At 66.7% G+C, this 17,848-nt stretch overlaps 5 protein-coding genes across 5 annotated transcripts; 3 read left to right on the plus strand and 2 right to left on the minus strand.

Moving 5' to 3' along the window:
* Window positions 1-620: 620 nt before the first annotated feature.
* On the plus strand, window positions 621-3,873 carry PFL1_01136 (uncharacterized protein; the record flags this gene model as incomplete). The annotated part of the gene is made up of 2 exons (XM_007878641.1): window positions 621-3,257; window positions 3,385-3,873. 2 exons carry the CDS (start codon window positions 621-623, stop codon window positions 3,871-3,873), a joined length of 3,126 nt encoding a protein of 1,041 aa, XP_007876832.1.
* Window positions 3,874-4,397: 524 nt separating this feature from the next.
* On the minus strand, window positions 4,398-5,781 carry PFL1_01137 (uncharacterized protein; the record flags this gene model as incomplete). The annotated part of the gene is made up of 2 exons (XM_007878642.1): window positions 4,398-5,179; window positions 5,511-5,781. 2 exons carry the CDS (start codon window positions 5,779-5,781, stop codon window positions 4,398-4,400), a joined length of 1,053 nt encoding a protein of 350 aa, XP_007876833.1.
* A 1,532-nt stretch (window positions 5,782-7,313) lies between these two features.
* PFL1_01138 (uncharacterized protein) lies at window positions 7,314-8,052 on the minus strand (the record flags this gene model as incomplete). Its single annotated transcript, XM_007878643.1, has 3 exons — window positions 7,314-7,461; window positions 7,559-7,660; window positions 7,769-8,052. 3 exons carry the CDS (start codon window positions 8,050-8,052, stop codon window positions 7,314-7,316), a joined length of 534 nt encoding a protein of 177 aa, XP_007876834.1.
* A 2,601-nt stretch (window positions 8,053-10,653) lies between these two features.
* On the plus strand, window positions 10,654-13,181 carry PFL1_01139 (uncharacterized protein; the record flags this gene model as incomplete). The annotated part of the gene is made up of 2 exons (XM_007878644.1): window positions 10,654-12,027; window positions 12,144-13,181. The coding sequence occupies 2 exons, from the start codon at window positions 10,654-10,656 to the stop codon at window positions 13,179-13,181; spliced, it is 2,412 nt and encodes an 803-aa protein (XP_007876835.1).
* Window positions 13,182-15,140: 1,959 nt separating this feature from the next.
* Window positions 15,141-17,001, plus strand: PFL1_01140 (uncharacterized protein; the record flags this gene model as incomplete). Its single annotated transcript, XM_007878645.1, has 2 exons — window positions 15,141-15,401; window positions 15,505-17,001. The coding sequence occupies 2 exons, from the start codon at window positions 15,141-15,143 to the stop codon at window positions 16,999-17,001; spliced, it is 1,758 nt and encodes a 585-aa protein (XP_007876836.1).
* Window positions 17,002-17,848: the final 847 nt, after the last annotated feature.

Raw genomic sequence — 17,848 nt, forward strand, 5'->3', positions numbered from 1 at the left:
ATGGGTGATTGGTGGTGATAGAGGGGAGGGAAGAACGACCGGGGGCTGGCCGCTTTTTGATTTCTTCTGAACCAGGAGGGGCGACGGAGAGAAAAGAAAAATGAAGAGCAGGGAGCGAGGAGGGCTCGACTTCGGTGCCGAGCAGGTGCTCGACCTCGTCGGGTTGCGGCCGGTCGGAGTGCGGGTTCGGGCCGAGGCCCGAGAGAGCAGCTGGATGCACGCGTGCGGCCAACGTGGGCCACGCCGGGCCTTCGGGAGGCGGGCATGAAAACCGGGCCTGGGGCCGCTGGCTTTTTTGGCTTCGGAAGACTGGGGCGAGCGAGGGCCGGACTGGCCTCTTGCTCAGCTTGGCTTGGCTTGGCCTGGCCCTTCTTGGGCCCCGCAGTCGGCTGGCCCGACGCTGGCCTGCCCTTCCTTATCTCTCCCTCTTCTCCTCACTCTCTCTCTCTCTGTCTCTCTCTTTCTCACTCTCTCTGTCCACCACTGCCTCGCGCTTCCGCTCCAGCTGAGCCGCGACCGCTGCTTCGACGCACATCATCTGGACCGACACAGACTGTGTCTGCGATTCGGACCATGGCCTCGCGCTGCTGGTCCACCGCCTAGCCACACCGCACCCGACCATGGCGTCTCCGGCGGCACCCACCGAGGGGCGCCTGCCGCTGCCGCGCATCCTCATCGTAGACCATCATGACTCGTACACGCTCAACCTCTTCACCCTCCTCCTCCCGGACCAGCCGCCGCCGCCGCAGCAGTCATCGCAGCCGCGCGACACCTTGTCCAACTCCGCCTCGCACCAGCTCTCGGAGCGCGTCTTTGTCCTGCCACACACCCACCCGCTCCTGCGCCCGGACGCCTTTCGACGCCATGTACGGCCTCACATCGACGCCATCATCCTCTCGCCCGGTCCCGGCTCTCCCGACAATCCAGACGACTTTGGCGCCGCCGACGCGCTCCTCCGCGACGACGACCTCGGCCTGCCCGTCCTCGGCGTCTGCCTCGGTCACCAGGGCCTGGCCACCGCCTTTGGAGGCAGGGTCGTAAAGGCAAGGAGCGTCCGCCACGGACTCAAGACCGCCCTTTGCATCGCTGCTGCTGAAACTGCAAAGGGTCAGCAGCTGCCCACCACCTCCTCGCCATACCCCTGCCTGCTCGAAGGCATTGCAGAGGGGACCCAGGTCATCCGCTACAATAGCCTCACCGTCGACATCGACACGCTTCCATCGTGCCTCCGCGTCACCGCATGGGGCTTTGATGAGCCCTGCAAGGCGCCGCTGCCCCATACTCGCCCACGCACCGACCTCCTCCGCTCCTGTGTCCAGCACGCGCTCCGCCCCGCCCAGTCTGGCAGCACCACGCCGCGCTACTCTGCCGAACAGCTGGCAGCCTCTTCGGGACGCAGCACCCCCTCTGATGCCGCCCAGCGGCTTCGTTCCAAGCTCGCGCTCGACAGCCTCGCCTCCGACTCGTCCTCAAGCCTCGGCGAGCTCGACGAGGACCTGCACGACCCCGCCCAGGACGACCTCGATCGCGTCGTGCTCGCCCTCCAGCATCGCACCCGACCCCTCTATGGCGTCCAGTTCCATCCCGAGAGCATCGAGTCGAGTTCGGGCCGACACATGATGCGCAACTTCCTCGCCATCGTTCGGTCCTATTGGGCCGCCAAAGCCGAAGCCGGTCAGCTCGACCCGACCGAAGCTGCAGCGCGGCGAGATGCCATCGAGGGCAGGGCCACGCTGCCGGCCGAGCTCCGCCTGGCGGGGGCACGGTGCGTCGCCGCCGGCAAAGCCGCATCTCTAACGCCATCGTCGCTCGTCGATACCGAGCCGACATCCTCGCCTCCTCGCTCAAAGGACTTCCACATCATCTCGACCCGCCTCGATGTGCCGCCGTTCGAGTGCGAGCGCTTGGCCCCGGAGCTGTTCCGCCGTGCCTTCCAGCACAAGAGCAATGTCGGTGCCGTCTGGCTCGACTCGGCCCGGCTCAAGGACCCGCACAGCCGCTTCTCGTACATGGCCGTGCCAACGTTTGTGCTGTCGTACAACGCCTCGACCCGGCAGCTGCGCCTGATGACGACCCGCGATGCGTCAAAGGCTGTGTTGGTCTCGATGGACGAGCCGCCGCACGGCAATTCTGCTGCAGGTACACACCCTGCCGAGCCGACGTCGTTCTGGACGTTTATGGACCGTCTCCAGAGCGCGTTCAAGGCCGCGGCGGATCTCGGCGACGACGACGCCTTGGCCACCGAGGCGGCCGGCAGCGTTTTCCGTACCGGCTTCGTCGGATACTTTGGCTACGAGATGAAGGGCGAGAGCCTCAATCTGGACTCGCCCGTGCCATCGACGGACGCAGATCAGCACGATGGCCGCAGGGACCGGCCGGACTGCGAGTTCCTCTTTTGCGACCGCGTGCTGGCTTTCGACCACCACCTGCGCCAGTGGACCGCCTTTGCGTTGACACGGGCCGGCTCCAGCCCACTGCAAGCTGGGGCGACATCGACGCAGCCCTGTTGGCCGGTCTCTGCGATCCAAGACGCGCTGCGGCGATCCGGCTCCGGTTCCGACGACGTCCGAGCGCAACAGCTGGCGGTGACAGAGAGCGAGGCGCAGCAGTGGTTCGACGAAGTGTCGCAGGCGCTGCACGAGATGCCCGACGCGGCCAAGTCGTACCGCGCGCCTGCTGCCCACGCCATCAAGGACGCGCTGCCGCCCCTACAGCCACGCCTGAGCGCCGACGAGTACATGCACCGGATTGAGCTGGCGCGCGACGAGATCCTGCGCGGCGAGAGCTACGAGCTGTGCCTCACGACTCAGTTCCGCGGTCGCATGCCTCCGCTCGTCGCCGGTGCTGCTTCCGATGCAAGCGGGATCGATCGAGACGAGCTGGATCACTTTGGTCTGTACTGCAAGCTGCGCGCACGCAACCCGGCGCCCTACTCTGCCTTCATCCGACTGCCGGACCACGCCCTGGCGCCCTCGACGACGGAGGCGGGCGCCGCGGCCGGACCGCAGCGAGGCCGGTCGATCCTGTGTACGAGTCCGGAGCGGTTTATCCGGATCACGCAGCAGGGCGAGGTCGAGATGAAGCCCATCAAGGGCACGCTGGCGCGGGCCGGGTACGGGCAGGACGAGGAGGGGATGCGTGCCGGCGGCGGGACGGCGGACGAGGAGGAGGAAAAGCTGCGCTGGCGCCAGGCTGGCGATGCGCGGCGGCGGCAGCGGCTGGCGGCGGATGTCAAGGAGCGCGCCGAGAACCTCATGGTGAGTTGGGACGCGGCCGGTCGGGACCTGGTGCGGGCGCTCCGAACTCGGTGTGCTGACCGCGTGCGTCGTTGCCCCCCCTCCCTCCCCTTCTTGACCGACCCACGCCGGCTGCGCACACGCACAGATTGTCGATCTGATCCGCGCCGATCTGCAGTCATTCTGCCACGCCGACTCGGTCGTGGTGCCCAAACTGATGAGCGTCGAGACGTACGAGACGGTGCACCAACTCGTCACCACGGTGCGGGGCCAACTCAAGCGCGGCGTCGGGAGCGTCGAGGCGGTCCAGCGCTGCTTCCCACCGGGCAGCATGACGGGCGCGCCAAAGAGGAGAAGCGTACAGCTTCTCGAGCGTCTGGAACTTTCACCCTCGTCCACGTCCTCGTCCTCGTCCTCGTCGTCGGTGGCGGCGAGGAGGGGCGTGTATTCGGGCGCGCTGGGGTGGATGGGGATCGACGGCGCCGCCGACTTTGCCGTCGTCATCCGCACCCTCGTCGCCGAGGGCGATGACGTCTCGATCGGCGCGGGCGGCGCCATCACCTACCTCTCGGATCCCGCAAAGGAATGGATCGAGGTGCTCGACAAGCTGCGCGCCCTGGCAAACGTCCACGTCTGAGGCGTCCCCGGCCAGCCACCCGCCGGGCCTGACCATCCTGCCGACCTTTTTTCCATGCTGCATCCCCACCTCGCCTTGTCCGCCCCCGCTCCGTCTCGCCATATCGTGCTTCAACTGCATATACCCCTCTCGCCCACCACCCTCGGCTGGCTCGACAGCCACCACCACCGCTCCTCTGCATTCTCAACATCGCATCGCCTAGCCTAGACCCTCTGTATACCGTCTCCCGTCCCGTCCCATCCCGCCCTCTGTCCCTCGTAGCCTTTCCCCCTCTGCTCCGCATCTGGAAGTCGCAGTCCACCACGACGACCCAGTCAGCACGATCCGAAACTCTCGCCAGGAAGGCAGTCAGCCAGCCAGGGCACGACAACGACAGACGACAGGAACAACAAAAGACCGTTTCGACGTGACAGCCACGGGGGAAAAAAGACAGGAGGGAACATTCCGGCTGCGGACGGGGTGGCACCCTTGGCGGTGCGGTGCGGCCGATCGACGACGGCAACGACAACGACGGCGAGGATGGCTCAGAAGCTCGACGTGGGTTCGAGATCGGCCGCGGCTGCTGCGGCAGCGTCGACGACGGCGGCCGGATCATCGCCCGTCTCGATGCCGATCCACGACCCGCCCATGCTCTCGGTGCCGCCCGCCTCGCTCGTTTCCGATGCCGCCTTGGTCGTCGGCTTGTTCGTCGCTGCCGCTGCCCCGGTCGCCGGCGATTGCGGTGTGAGGCTCTGCATCCGCGACTGCTCGTCGTCGTCGGTGACCTTGGTGAATTTGAGTCCGCCGCTCAGCCCGCGCCTCCGGGCCGGCGACGGTCGCTCGAGGCTGGCAAAGCGGCGGACGGGGCTGTTGCGCCCGCTCTCGGTGCCGCTCTCGCCGTCGGTGTCCATGAAGCCGAGCGCGCCATCGACGCCGATGCCAGGAACCCGGAGCGACTGCGGGTAGGCGGCGCCGCCGCCCTCCTCGCCTTCACTAGGCGACAAGAGATCGTCGGCGTCGTCGTCGCCGCTTGCCCCGCGCCCCTTTTTGACGCCGACGCGGGCAAAGTAGCCGCCGCTGTTGATGTACTCGCGGTCAAAGTCCTCCGACGCGGCACTGAGCGAGCGGGCGCGGTGTCGCAGCAGCGTCTCGGCGTCGTAGGTGCCCGGTGAGAGGAGCGGCGCCTTGACAATCGACGGGACGTTCGAGTTGTCGGTCGGCCGGCCGCGGTCGGACTGATACTGGCGCGGTTGACGCTTGACGAAGCGCTGCGGCGGGCCAGTCGAGTCGCGGGGCCGCTTGACGCGGACTCGCTGGCGATGAAGACCTGCAGGGGTGGCGGGTACGGCGAGAGGGGACGAGATGCGCAAGTCGGTCAGAGATGGACGGGCTTCCGAGCCTCGTGGTTGCCTCGAGACCTCTTCGAGGGACGCGGAGAGGCCTCGCCTCGCGCAGCGGGTGCTAGTGAGCATGCACGATGGGTCAAAGGACCGCGGCGGCGGCTGCAGGAGAGAGAGAGAGCCTTACATGCTGCTAGAGGCCTTCGGCCATCATCGCCGCCGATCTAGGCCCGATGACCTCTTGGCCGCCAGTGCCCCGTTCATCCGGATCGCGCTAGCGCTGCACGACATAGGCGGACGCGGGCCGCTCGTACTTACCGAGGGTACGGAACACGGCATACCCGGCAAAGTCGAGCAGGCCCACGAAGAAGATGGGCAGGACGATTGCGACGGCGATGAGGCGGCAGGCCTGTGAGAAGATTGAGACAAAGTAGGGCACGGGCGGGCCAAAGAGAAGGTCGAGCGCGGCGGCGGTGCGGCTGGGCGTTGGCTCTGCCGATCGAAAGAGGGTTGACTCGAGGAGCGACCTCGAGGAGCGCAGGACGGGGCTGTCGAACAACGACTGGGCGGAGCGAAGGAGCGACGACATGGCGGCCCAGTTGGAGTCTTGGTGATCGTCGCCGGGAGGGCGTCAAGAGACGAAGGGATGTGCCGATGCGGATAGCTTGAAGGTGTCTGGCCGGTGCGAGATCTTGCAGTTGCTCCTGGTCGACGGCGTGGCTATGCAAATGCGGTGGAACCAGGTGCTGCTGGTGACCTAGAGATGGCGGTTGCCTTTGGGAGCAAGCGTTGTCCGGACCAGCCTCGGTCGAGGAGACGAAAACGAGAAGGAGCGTCGAGTGGCGAGGCCAGGGGGGATGAGGGTGGGTCGATGGACGAGGTCCGGAAGAAAGTGAGCCGCCGACGAGATCAGCTGGCCTCGTTGCGCCCTTTGTCTGCCTCAAAAGAGGGCGGCGATGGACCGTGCAAAGACCTGCGTGGTCCCAGTCAGTCGGGACTGCCGCGGCGTTCGCCCGTTGGTTTATGCAATGGAGCCGTGCGAAGGGCGATGCGATGCCCAGGTCGGTGGGAGGGGCAGAGAGCGAGAGAGGGAGAGAGGGACAAGGAGGCGGTCATGCACGATCTCGACGCGAGCAGGCAGGCAGCAGAGGCAGGGGTCCGAGCGACGCTGCAGACTGACTACTCTCTGGCCCACGACGGAGGTCGTTGGTGCGTGTGATGATGGTGGTGGTAGTCGGGCGGTGACGATAACGTGAGAAGAAGCTGGCGAGCAGACGGGCAGGCAGATCAGACTACTGGCTCGGCAGGGGCGCCCGAGACCGACGCCGGGAGAGAGCAGCGGATGATCCGAGCTCGCGGCTGGCGGGCTGGTTGCTGGTGATGGTAGGCTAGGCCGGGTAGTGGTAGGTGAGGCTGCCAGGGTAAGGTTTCCGAAGGCAGGCAGGCAGGGTGGTGGTCCCGATGCACCCACGCAGCCAGGCCCAGCAGCAATTGCATGTGGCTTGCCTGCCTGCTTGCCTGGCCAGGCCTGCAGCCTGCTGCCGGGGGGTCGGGCTTGGCCTGTGCCCATGTGTGGCCTGTGCCTGGCCTGGCCTCGGTGCGCACGCGCCAGCTTTCAGATGGAAATCCTCATCCTGGCCTGGCCTGGCATCGCCGACCTCGCCACGCTCGAGCGTGTCGCCTGCCTCGCAGGCCTCACACCGTCTTCGTTCATCCACGCTCGTCGCCATCTTCACGACACTCGATCTGCCTGGCGGGATGCTCGCCATGGCCTCCGATGGGGGTCCCCTGGCAGCAACCGGGCGGTGCACTGGTATGCTCAGACAGCGGCAGCCCAAGTGTCGCCGGCTCGGCAAGAAAGCTTGCTCTTCGATGGAACACCACGAGGCGGACATTTACCGCCCTGCCTGTCGATGCCTGATCTGGCACACCCGGCACGCCCATGTAGGAGTCTCCTGCTGCAGATATTGTTTCTTCATTCGTTCGCAACCATAGCTATCGGGGATCGATCAACGAGCAGCGCGGACGGCAGAGGGAGGAGCTGCGACCGGGCAAGAAGCCGGCCGCACCCTGCCGCTCATCGACACAGCCCGGACCTGCCACTATCAAGCCTGGGCACATTTAGACAGTGCCGGACTTGGCAATGGTGATCTGGCTCTTGGTCTTGCCCGAGGCAGTTCCCTCGCGCTCAATGGCCTGGACGATGTCCATGCCCTTGACGACCTCGCCGAAGACGACGTGCTTGCCATCGAGCCACGAGGTGACGACGCTGTGGGGTCCAAAAAAGGGGTGGCAAGGAAACGAGGGGCCGGGTCAGACTCGTGCGTCCCTGACACCACGTAACGCACCCTGTGCGGCCTACTCACGTGGTGATGAAGAACTGGCTTCCGTTGGTGTTGGGGCCAGCGTTGGCCATCGAGAGAAGACCGGGCTTGGTGTGCTTGAGCTGGAAGTTCTCGTCAGCGAACCTGGGCGGAGGACGAGGTGTGGACGAGCAGCAAAGCACTCGGTCAGCTTTCCGCACCTCCTCTGTCGATTCGAGAGCCGCGCCGCGGCGACTGCCAAAGTGCACTCACTTGGCGCCGTAGATCGACTTGCCGCCGGTGCCGTTGCCGGCAGTGAAGTCACCGCCCTGAAGCATGAACTGGGGGATGACACGGTGGAAGCTGGATCCCTCGTAGCCGAAGCCGGGGGCGCCGGTGCAGAGCTCGCGGAAGTTCTTGGCCGTCTTGGGGACGACGTCGTCGAACAGCTTGAACTCGATGCGGCCCATGGGCGAGCCGTTCTTGGTGATGTCGAAGAAGACGTTGGACATGATGCTGCGTGTCGAGGCAAACGAGCGGAGGAGCGTGGGTTGCATGGCGGGCGGCAAGAGGCAAGGTCTAAAGGTAAGTGAGTGTTTAGATTTGTCGATAGGCCGGCAGGTGGGAAGAAAAGAGAGCGGGAGAGCGGCGGAGCGGGTACCACCAGCAACGGGCGACAGAGCCAAGACAGCCTTGCGGTCCAGCGTCGTCGCCGTTGCCGGCGAGGCAGAGAAAGGGCGTGACAGAACGAGGCAAGCCGCAAACTTACAATAGGTTGATCGAGGGGGGCGATGTGTTGGGTGGCTGGGTGGCAGAAGGATGGTGTGGAGGAGATGAGGGAAGGTCGGCGGTGGCGGGGCCCGGGTTTTGTACTCGTCGACCAGAAGCCCCCAGAGCTGCCTGCCGCCTCGCTGCTGGCTGGCGGTACGGTACGAGGCAACGAGCAAAAAAGTCCGGGCGGCGGCGGCGGGCCCCAGCGCAGCATGGCCCGAGTTGAGGCCGGCGAGCCCGCCATCACCTCACCCCAGCCTGCCTCTCCGTCTCTTGTTTGAGCGCACTGCTTTGCGTCAGGCAATCGCCCTGCCGTGAACCCCTCGCTGACGGGCGTAGGACCAGTTGGCACGCACCATGTTCGCGCCCAATCCGAGCGTCAGCTATGTCGCAACCAGAAAGGAGGTCACGGTGGCCCACCCGCACTGAGCGAGCGAGCGAGCGGGCCAAAAAAGCTGGAAGAAGCGAGTGGAAGCCGCGCTCGGGCCAATAACCGACCTCAGAGGGCTGAGGGCCAGGCCGAGGCAAAGGGGCAGGCGGGCGGGCTGTGCGATCCTTGCTTCAACCATACGCACCATCGACGGGCAGTCCGACGCTGGCCGGCCAAAGGCGTCGGCTGGCTTAGGCCAGGCGGCAAGATGACGACGACCGCGGATTGGAGGAACGAGACGAGCCCGACGCACGGTGGAGGAGGTGCAGAAACGGGGGTGCCCGCCAGCCCGAGAGCTCTGCTGGCCTAGATGGAGATTGAGGATCTGCGTCAGATCAGTTCGCTCGCCCCTGGCCTTGGCCGCAAGCGACGGCGCGGCCGCAGAAGGAATAAAAAACATATATACGTCGACGTGCGTCCGATCACCTTTGCCAAATCGATCACAGACGGGATCGGCTCGTTTCGAAATCGAGCGACGCGTCCCGATTCGAGGAGGGCGATGAGTTCGCCCGCGCTGCCTTTCCGCTGGCTTGCCTCGCCAACCCCACCCTTGGCCGGCAGAGCCAGGCCAGGCCAGGCCAGGCCGAAGCGGTTTGGGCGCACTTTGGGTCGATGTCGTTCGGCGGCCTCTTGTGCCGGTCTCATGAAAGCGCCAGCGTCTTGCGACGGCGTTGCCTCGCGAAAAAAGCGACGTCCCTGTCGAAAGTCGAGAGACTCGACCCCCGATTCCGGACTGGAAGAACGCAAGCAGGTGCGCCGCCGACGACGATGCACCTTCTGTTGTCGCGGAGGGCAGCGTCCCGGCCTCGTGTGGTGCCTGCAGTACGTACCTCTGTAGCCGACCGGTACCTCGTGTCAGATCTTCGCACGCACGGGGGGGTCGCTAGGGGGTAAGAGCAGCTGATTGTTGCTGCTAAGCGTGCGTGCTTGCTTGCCGTTTGCTTGTGCCATCTCTCGACATGTCGTACGTGTCGATTCCGGATTGACGGTTGGGTGGCGTGGCGTGGTGTGGTGTAGCAGGCGGCCTCTGGGCTGCTCTGCTGGGTCGCCTGCCTGTGGCTCGGCGTTTGGCGTTGGCGGCGTCGGCGATGGATCCGCCCGTCGGCAGCCGGCGTAGGGGCCTGCTTCGGGAGTGGCCCGTCGGGTGGCCTGGAACGCCCCCGGCCTCTGCTGGGCTCTCTCTCCCTTGGCCTTCCTCCACACCGGCAAAGGCACGAGGGCGGGCGAGCAGGCAAACCTTTGTTGGCAGGCAGGCCCGCTTAGCCTTGAGCTTGGTGCGCTGGGCCTGCTGCTGGCCTGCTGGCCTGCTCGCCCGCCCTGCCCGCCTGTCTTTATGCCATCTTGGTTATTAGCCCTGGTGGCCATCAACTGGTGGGTGGCCCTGTCCTCTTCCCTCGACCGTCCATGGCCCTCATCTGCCACCTCCATCATCATGATGCAAACGGGGGTCTGAGCTCGTCGCTCGCCCGCACCACCACGCGCCCTCACAATACGCACCGGAGCGCGGCGCACAACGCACTCGAAGCCGCCCTGGCCGCCATTGTCAACCGCCGAGGTCCTGGCATTGCCTTCCGACTTCCCCGGCCCCTTTCGATTCCTCTCGACGTCTGCCTCGCCTTGCACGCCCTGCGAGGCCATCGACGGCCCCCGCGCCTGGCTCCCTCTCACGCGGCAACCTTTCATCTACCCAGCTTTGATCAGGGACGGTCGGCACAGCGCCCTTGACCACTACCGGGCTTGCTACGACACCTCTATCCAGCCTCGCCCATCGAAGGCTGTTCGAACGCCCGCCCGCCTGCTCCCCCGACTCTACGGACCCACGTCAGGTTCAGCGCAGTCTCGGCGGTGCTGCTGCTGCTACTTCTGCCCCTACCATCGCGGTCGGCACCTTGTGCTAGGCTTGGCTCGTAGTCTGGCACCAAGGCGTCGCCGAAACGGGGGGCCCCGCCTGGCCAGGATGATGCCCTCGTTTCTCTATCCATCGACGCCTCAGGCATTCATCAAGCCATCGCTCCCTTCGCCCCCCGCGCGCAACGCATCTGGCTCCTCGACCGCCGGCGCTTCGGCTGCCACCTCGCAGACGACCCTCGCCCAGCGCTTTCGCCGCGCCATCAAACACGACGACCTCGCCCTCGCCCAGCGCATCGCGAGCAGGGCATTTGAGCTGCAGCAGCAGCAGCAGCAGCAGCAGCAGCAGCACCAGCACCAGCACCAGCATCAACCCTGGCAGACCGACCAGCTTCAGCCGCGCCCATCCCCAGGCTTCGAGGCGCTCCAGCCAAGCGTCGGCCTCGTCCGCCCTCTGCCCTCCAAGCCTATCCCTCGAACCGCCACGTCGCGCCGGCCGCTGTCGGGCGGACACCCGTTCGACGTCCGCAACGTCCAGCATGCCGAGCTCGCCGGAAAGCGCACCAAGCTGCCCAACTACACGTACCGCCTGGGCGCCAGCCACGAGAGCTCGCTCGACGATGGCCGCGACTCGAGCCTCGTCCTCGCCATCAAGAACAATGCCGACATTGAGCTCATCCGCTGGCTCATCGAGATGGGCCACGAGCAAAAGGGCCCCAGCAACGACATCTACGGCCACAATGTCCTCCACCTCGCCGCCCTCTACGACCGTGCCGACGTCATCTACGCCTATTCGACCTACAGCAGCATCTACGTCGCCGTCCCCATGTCGGAGCTCGTCGATCGCTGCAGCTTCCACGATCGACGCACCCCGCTCCACCTCGCCTGCATCAAGGGCCACGAGGACGTGGCGCGGCAGCTGCTCGACCTCGGCGCGACCATCGACGCGCCGGACCGCGAGGGCAACACGGCGCTCCACTGCGCCTCGGCGTGGGGCCACCTCTCGCTCGTCCAGCTCCTCATCGAGCGGGGCTGCTCGTTTGCCACCCAGAACCAGGACGGCTTCACCGCTGCCGACTTTGCCTTCACCCACAGCGTCAAGGCCGCCCTCGAGGCGTTCGGGCGCGCCCAGTTTGAAGCGCGCAAGCGGACGCGGCGAGGGCAGGCGGCTGCCAACGCCTCGTCGTCTGCAGCAGCCAGCGGCTCGGCCTCGGCTCCTGGGGCGGGACCGTCGGGATCCGCCTTCCGGCGAAGCCTCGACGACGACACCTACTTTGGGCGGCATGGCGGCAAGCCGCGCACCGAGTTCAAGCCTCCACCACTGCCGCTGGGCATCGACCAGGCGGTCAAGGGCGTCGTCTACAGCCCCAAGCCCATCGCGCCGCACTCTGCCACCCTGTCGGCATTCGAAGGCCACGGCTACGGCCTCGACCAGGAAGAGGCGCTGAGCGGGAAGCTGTACGACGACTGGGACCCCGAACGTGTGAGTCCCGATCGGGATCGAAGCGCGGCGGGCCACGCCGAGGATGGACCATGCACGGATGATGCTGACGACGCAAAAGCCACCAATCCCTTTCCACTGATGCCGCGACGATGCAGACGTTTGCGCAACCCGGCCAGGACCTGCACGCGAGCAACCGCAACGGGACAACGTCGCCCCACCGTCCTCTGATGCTGGGCGCGGGCAACGACGCCTCGAGCTACGTGCGCCCATCACTGGACCTGTACAGCGAGTACCTCGCCCATTCTGCGGCCGGGGCGCAGCGGGAAGCCTCCGATCGGGCATCAGAAGCCAGCAACGCGAGAGGGCCCATGTCGGCAGGCCCGACCTCGACGGGCCGCGTGATGCACAGCTTCTCGCCCAGGCCGTCGCTGCAGGAGGACCGGCAAAGGGCGCCGAGCGACCTGTGGCGCGGTGGGCGCCGCAGTCCGCTGCCGCCGAGCCAATCGGATGGCGCCTTCCGGCCGCAGCAGCAGCAGCAGCAGCAGCAGCAGCAATGGCACGTTGCGTCGCAGTCGCAGGGCGCGCGGCGGGGCAGTCCGAGTCCGAGCAACGGCGACAGCCCGAGGGCGGCCACCCGCCACCGCTTCGCCTCGTTGGCCGACCACGTGCGCGGCAACAATGCGTCGGCCACATCGCTCTTCCGACGTGGGCCGTCGCCCAACCTCGAACGCCGCGGCACGCCACCGATCCCGACGCAAGGTCCAACGACGGCGGGCAAGCAGCGAGCAGCCAAGGGAAGCGCCAGCGGCGAGGCAGGAGCGACGTCTCCGCCAAGCCAGAGCGTCAACCTGTCGAGCTCGCTGCCGTCGTCCTCGGTGCTGGCAGCTGGTCCATCCAAGTCGCTACCGAAGAAACCACCGTCATCCGGGGCCGGCGGCAGCGGCAGCGGCGGTACCAAGGACAAGGACAAGGACAAGGTCGTCCAGCAGCTGCTCGAATTTGCCGACGTGCCGACTAGGGTTTGGAGCCGGTCGCCTCTTCTCGCCGAAGCGGGCCCGTCCGGTGGCGCATCCACACGAAGCGGAGCCACGGTCTCGTCTCCCAAGCAGCACCACGGCGGCAAGGGCAAGGCTGCCGCCGCGACCAACGACAACGAGGCGGCCTTGCGGCACCAGCTCAAGATTCTTCTGTGAAGGGCGGACGATAGGCAGTTGAGTAGGAGCCCGCGGAGAGCACCGATGGCGGGCCGTCGGACGCCTCCTGGCCGCCGGCAGAGATCCGCTACCCTCGAGCAGGGGTCTCGCTGATGGGCTCGACTGCCTGCTTCGACCCTTATCGTTCTTTCGGTCACCCTGTTGCTCCGTATCTGGCTGCTCTGCCCTCCACCCTCAGCATCGCATCGCATCGCACCTAGCCTCGCCGGATCCCCTAGTGGGACGGCACCCTTCGCATGTCTACGCAATTTTAGAAAGCTCGACGGGACTGGCCTGCGGCTGCCCTCCGACGAGTATCGGCCGAGCGCTGTGCCTGTGGTTGCGAGAGTCGTGCGACAGCCAGGAGGGGGGAGGAGGGGCGACGCTCTGATGCCGCCGCCGCCGTCGCCGCTGCCGCTGCCCTTGATTGAACGGAAGCCGAGACCCTCCAGAGGCTAGTGGTTCGGAGCTGTCTCTGAGCCGCTGGTTGCTTGCCTGCTTGCTCGCAAGCTTGCACGTACGTCGAGACCGACCTCGCAAAAGTCTCCGGGCGACGCACGCGGCACGGGGAGCAGGCAGGCAGGGCGAGGAGGCGGGTGGGCGGGCAACCAGGCGGGGGGCTTTTCGCTGACTGGGAGGGTCCTCACCTGCACCTCTCGCCTCGCCCTGCCGCTCCGCTCCGTGGAAAACGACGAGGTGCAGAGAACGCCGTGCAAAATGCCGAGCGAGGCGGGGCTCCTGGCCCGGCCGGCCGTGCTTGCCTCCCCAGTCCCCTAGGCCTGTGTCGGAGCCTGCCGCGCACCACCGATACGCGCGCCTGCCTGGCCAGGCCACCCCAGGCCTAGCCCCACTCCCCGGCCCCTCTGCTGGTTCGGGATGTGCCGATACCTGAACCATTGTCGCCGTCGACCTGTCCCTGGCCTGACCTGGCCCGGCTCGGGATGGTGTCGAGCAAAGGAAAGCTGGACCTGGCCTGCTGTCCGTGATCACCTTTGACTACGCTGCAATACCGTCCTGCTCAACGCCGGCTCAAGCTGAGACGCAAAGGCGGGGAGCGTTGACCGGACCAAGTCAGCCGCTGGGCAGGAGCGACCGGCATTCTGAGCGGATACGCACGGTTGCGGGTCGAGGCAAAGGGGCTTCGACAATCGTCGCTCTCCGACTGGCTGGGCCTTTCGCCGTTTTGACTCTCGGCCTCGATCCTCTCTTCGCCCGTCGCCCCCTGCCTCCTCGCCCCCCCACCACTCGCCCTCTCACACTGAGCTTACCCCCTGCCTCTTGCCTCTCCCTCGCGACCGCCGCGTTGCCTCGGCCTACCCACCAGCGCCGCAGGTCCAGATAGGGCGGATGCCATGATGGTCTGCGGGTCCACGATGCCCCACCGGCCCATCCGTTGATACAACATTGCGAGGGCGGGCTCGCTCGGAAAGGCCCCGCTTTTGGCCCGAACTTTGGCCCGCCCGTCCTTTGGCCCGGACAGTGGCCCGCCAGCCGGGCGGATGCCGATTCCCAGCTTCTTCGTCGGCCGACCTTTGCCTCGCCACGCCCCCTGTCCTCTGCCGCTCGCGAGGGGAGGAGAAAGGCCTGGCCTGGGATGAGGCTGGGAGGAAGCGACAGCAGGCTAGGGGTCGAGGGGCGTCTCGGTGACCGGACGGTCGTTCCCCTGCCTCCCGTCTCGCTCGCGCACTGGTATCACCGTGCTCACGGTATAAAGGTCGACCGACGCCATCGCCTCTCCCCGTCAGCGCCGCTCTGCCCCCTCCTAGCCAGCCCACAGCACATCACCCATCCACCCAGCCGCCTTCATCGACTGAAGAAGGCTTGTCCTCGCTGCCCGAAGCGACCTTTCGACCCTCGTAACCCCGACGCCCTCGTCGCTGCATCCAAGAGTCTTGCCGCACTGAACGACCCGCCCAGCACTAGCTACCAAACCACCTGCCCAACGCGCTGCCGCCCACCATGCGGACCACCATGCGTCTCGCCCCTCTCCGCCAGACGGCCTCCGCCGCCCGCCTGGCCCCGATGGTCGCCGTGCCCGCTGCCCGACGTGGCCTCGCCCAGGTCTCGGACGCCGCCGTCAAGACTGCCCGCGGCAAAGCCCCCGAGATCGAGCCCTACCTGCTCGAGGAGCTCGACGTCGTCAAGAGGGGCGACAAGAAGGCCATCGAGCAGCTGCCGCCCTTTGTCATTTCCCGCGAGCGCGGCTTCCTCCCTCGCCAGGTACGTGGCTCTCTCACGGCTTCGTCCGCTGATGGTAGGACCGCGCTGACCCCCCACACCCTTGCCGCGCCGACCTTGCCGCGTCCCTTTTCCCCCTTCGTAGGACCCCCTGGCGACGCTGCCTCCGGCGTTTGACAACCTCAGCTCGCTGCTGGACCGCATGACGATCCGCCAGCCCGCCGACGCCAACGGCGAGCGCAAGCCCGGCCTGCTGGCCAAGGGCGAGTTTGGCGACGCCGTGCTGTCGGAGCTCGACCCCGAGGGCGCCGAGGCCCGCGCCGTCGACCAGGCCATCGCGTCGGGCAACTCGCACCTGATCGCCGCCCTCTTCCGCGACTACTGCTTCATGACCTCGGCCTACCTCCTCGAGCCCGTCGACATCGCCTTCCGCAAGACGGGCCTCTACGCCCGCGGACGCGACGTGCTGCCGCGCCAGCTGGCCGTGCCCCTCAAGAAGCTCGCCGACAAGCTGGGCCACTTCCCCTACATGGAGTACGCGTCGTCGTACGCGCTGCAAAACTACCGCGTCAAGGACCCCAACCACCAGGGCACGGCGGGCAAGTACAGCTTCGACAACATGGAGCTCATCCGCTCTTTCGAGGACGCCGCCGGCTCCGAGCGCGGCTTCATCCTTGTCCACGTCGAGATGGTGTCGTACACGGGCCGCCTCGTGTCGGCCACCGAGGACGCGCTGCGCGCCGTCACCAACAACGACGCCCCGGCGCTCGAGGAGGCCTTTGAGCGCCTGCTGACGACGTACCGCAAGATCAACCTGTCGATGGACACCATGTGGGGCCGCTCGCTGCCCTCCGACTACCTCAAGTACCGCAGCTTCATCTTCGGCACGGGCCCCAAGAAGGGCGAGAACGGCATGTTCCCCGAGGGCGTCGTCTACGAGGGCGTCTCGGACGAGCCCCAGTTCTACCGCGGCGAGTCGGGCGCCAACGACTCGATTGTCCCCACGGGCGACAACCTGCTCGAGATCACACGCCACATGCCCAACAACGACCTGACCAAGACGCTGCGCGACTTCCGCACGTACCGCCCCAAGAACCAGCGCGAGTTCCTCCAGCAGCTCGAGGGGCGCGCGACGCTGGCCGGCGTGCGCGACTTTGCCATGGAGACGAGCGGCAGCGCGCGCGCCAAGGCGCTCTACATCCTGCTCGTCGACCAGATCCGCGAGTTCCGCAACCGCCACTGGATGTTTACCAAGTCGTACATCATCGAGCGCAGCACCTACGACATTGCCACGGGCGGCAGCCCCATCCTCCAGTACCTGCCCAACAACCTGAGCACGGTGCTCAAGGTGCTCGACGAGTCGTACGCCGACTTTAGCGCCGACGACGAGCACACGCTCGGATCGCAGCAGGCCAGGTCCGGCAGCGCCATCTCCAACATCGAGCTGCTCGAGGCGGTGCGCTCGGCCGGCAAGCGCGCGGGCGCCCAGAGGCGCATGCTCGAGCGCGAGGTGTCGGAGCTGCTGGCGGCCAAAGAGAAGCGCGTCCAGAGCCTCGGCGGCGACGTCGAAAAGGGCCGCGGCATGCTCGGCGAGCACCGCGACACCGGTCGAGGCTGGGTCGGCAACGACGGCGTCGGATGAGCGTGCGTCGGTCCTTGTGGCGGCGTGAGCGCTCAACGCCGCCGTCACAAGCCGGGGGATGGGCGAGGGGTGGCAGGGGTCGTCGTTGTCCGTCCAGAGGTGTGACTGCCGGAGACGGGGGCTCGCTCGTGCTCCAGGACACCTTCCCCTCGACGCTTCTCTCCCACTCCCCTCCCCATCCCCTCCCCATCCCCTCCCCATCCCCTCCCCCTCGTCTTTCCCTCCGCTCCATCGTCCTCCCTCTTCTCGCCTGTAGTCGCCCCTCCTATCGCCCGTGCCTCTCCCCCAACCCCTTTCGATGGCGGCTCTCGGCGAGAGAGGTCTCCCTTTTGTCTCGTCGTGGTCGCCGGCCCGAATCAAAATCCACCCTCTTCCCCCCTCTCTTTCCATGAGTCCGGTGCGGTCGCGACTGCGTGCAGGTCGGGCGGGGAGGTGGAAGTTGAGTTGGCCTAGCCCGGCCTAACCCCTCTCTCTCGCGCGGTAGAAAGGCCGCAACGCTCTCGGGCGGCGTGTGGAGAATTTCGGTGGATCGGGTACCGCGAGGGAAGGAAAGAAAAAATTCCAACGGGCCTGGCGCCGAGAGAAGGGCCGGGGGGCGAGAAAAAAAAAAACTGGCGGGCTGCCAAAAACGAGATGGGGCCGCCGCCTGCCCAAGAAGGGTCAAGGCGGGCAAGCGGGCAGCTCGGCGGGCAGGGCGAGCAGGCGGGCAGGCGAGCAGGCAGGCAGCTCCACACGGCCAGCAGGCCAGGCCCGACTCTGCTGCTGCTGCTGCGCTCGCTGCTCCATCGACCCAAACCATCAGCATCTTCTGCGGGCCCCTCTCTCCTACCTTTTGCTCGTCTGCCCC

Source organism: Pseudozyma flocculosa (assembly GCF_000417875.1).
Source record: "Pseudozyma flocculosa PF-1 unplaced genomic scaffold scaffold00003, whole genome shotgun sequence".
Classification (NCBI taxonomy): domain Eukaryota; kingdom Fungi; phylum Basidiomycota; class Ustilaginomycetes; order Ustilaginales; family Ustilaginaceae; genus Pseudozyma; species Pseudozyma flocculosa.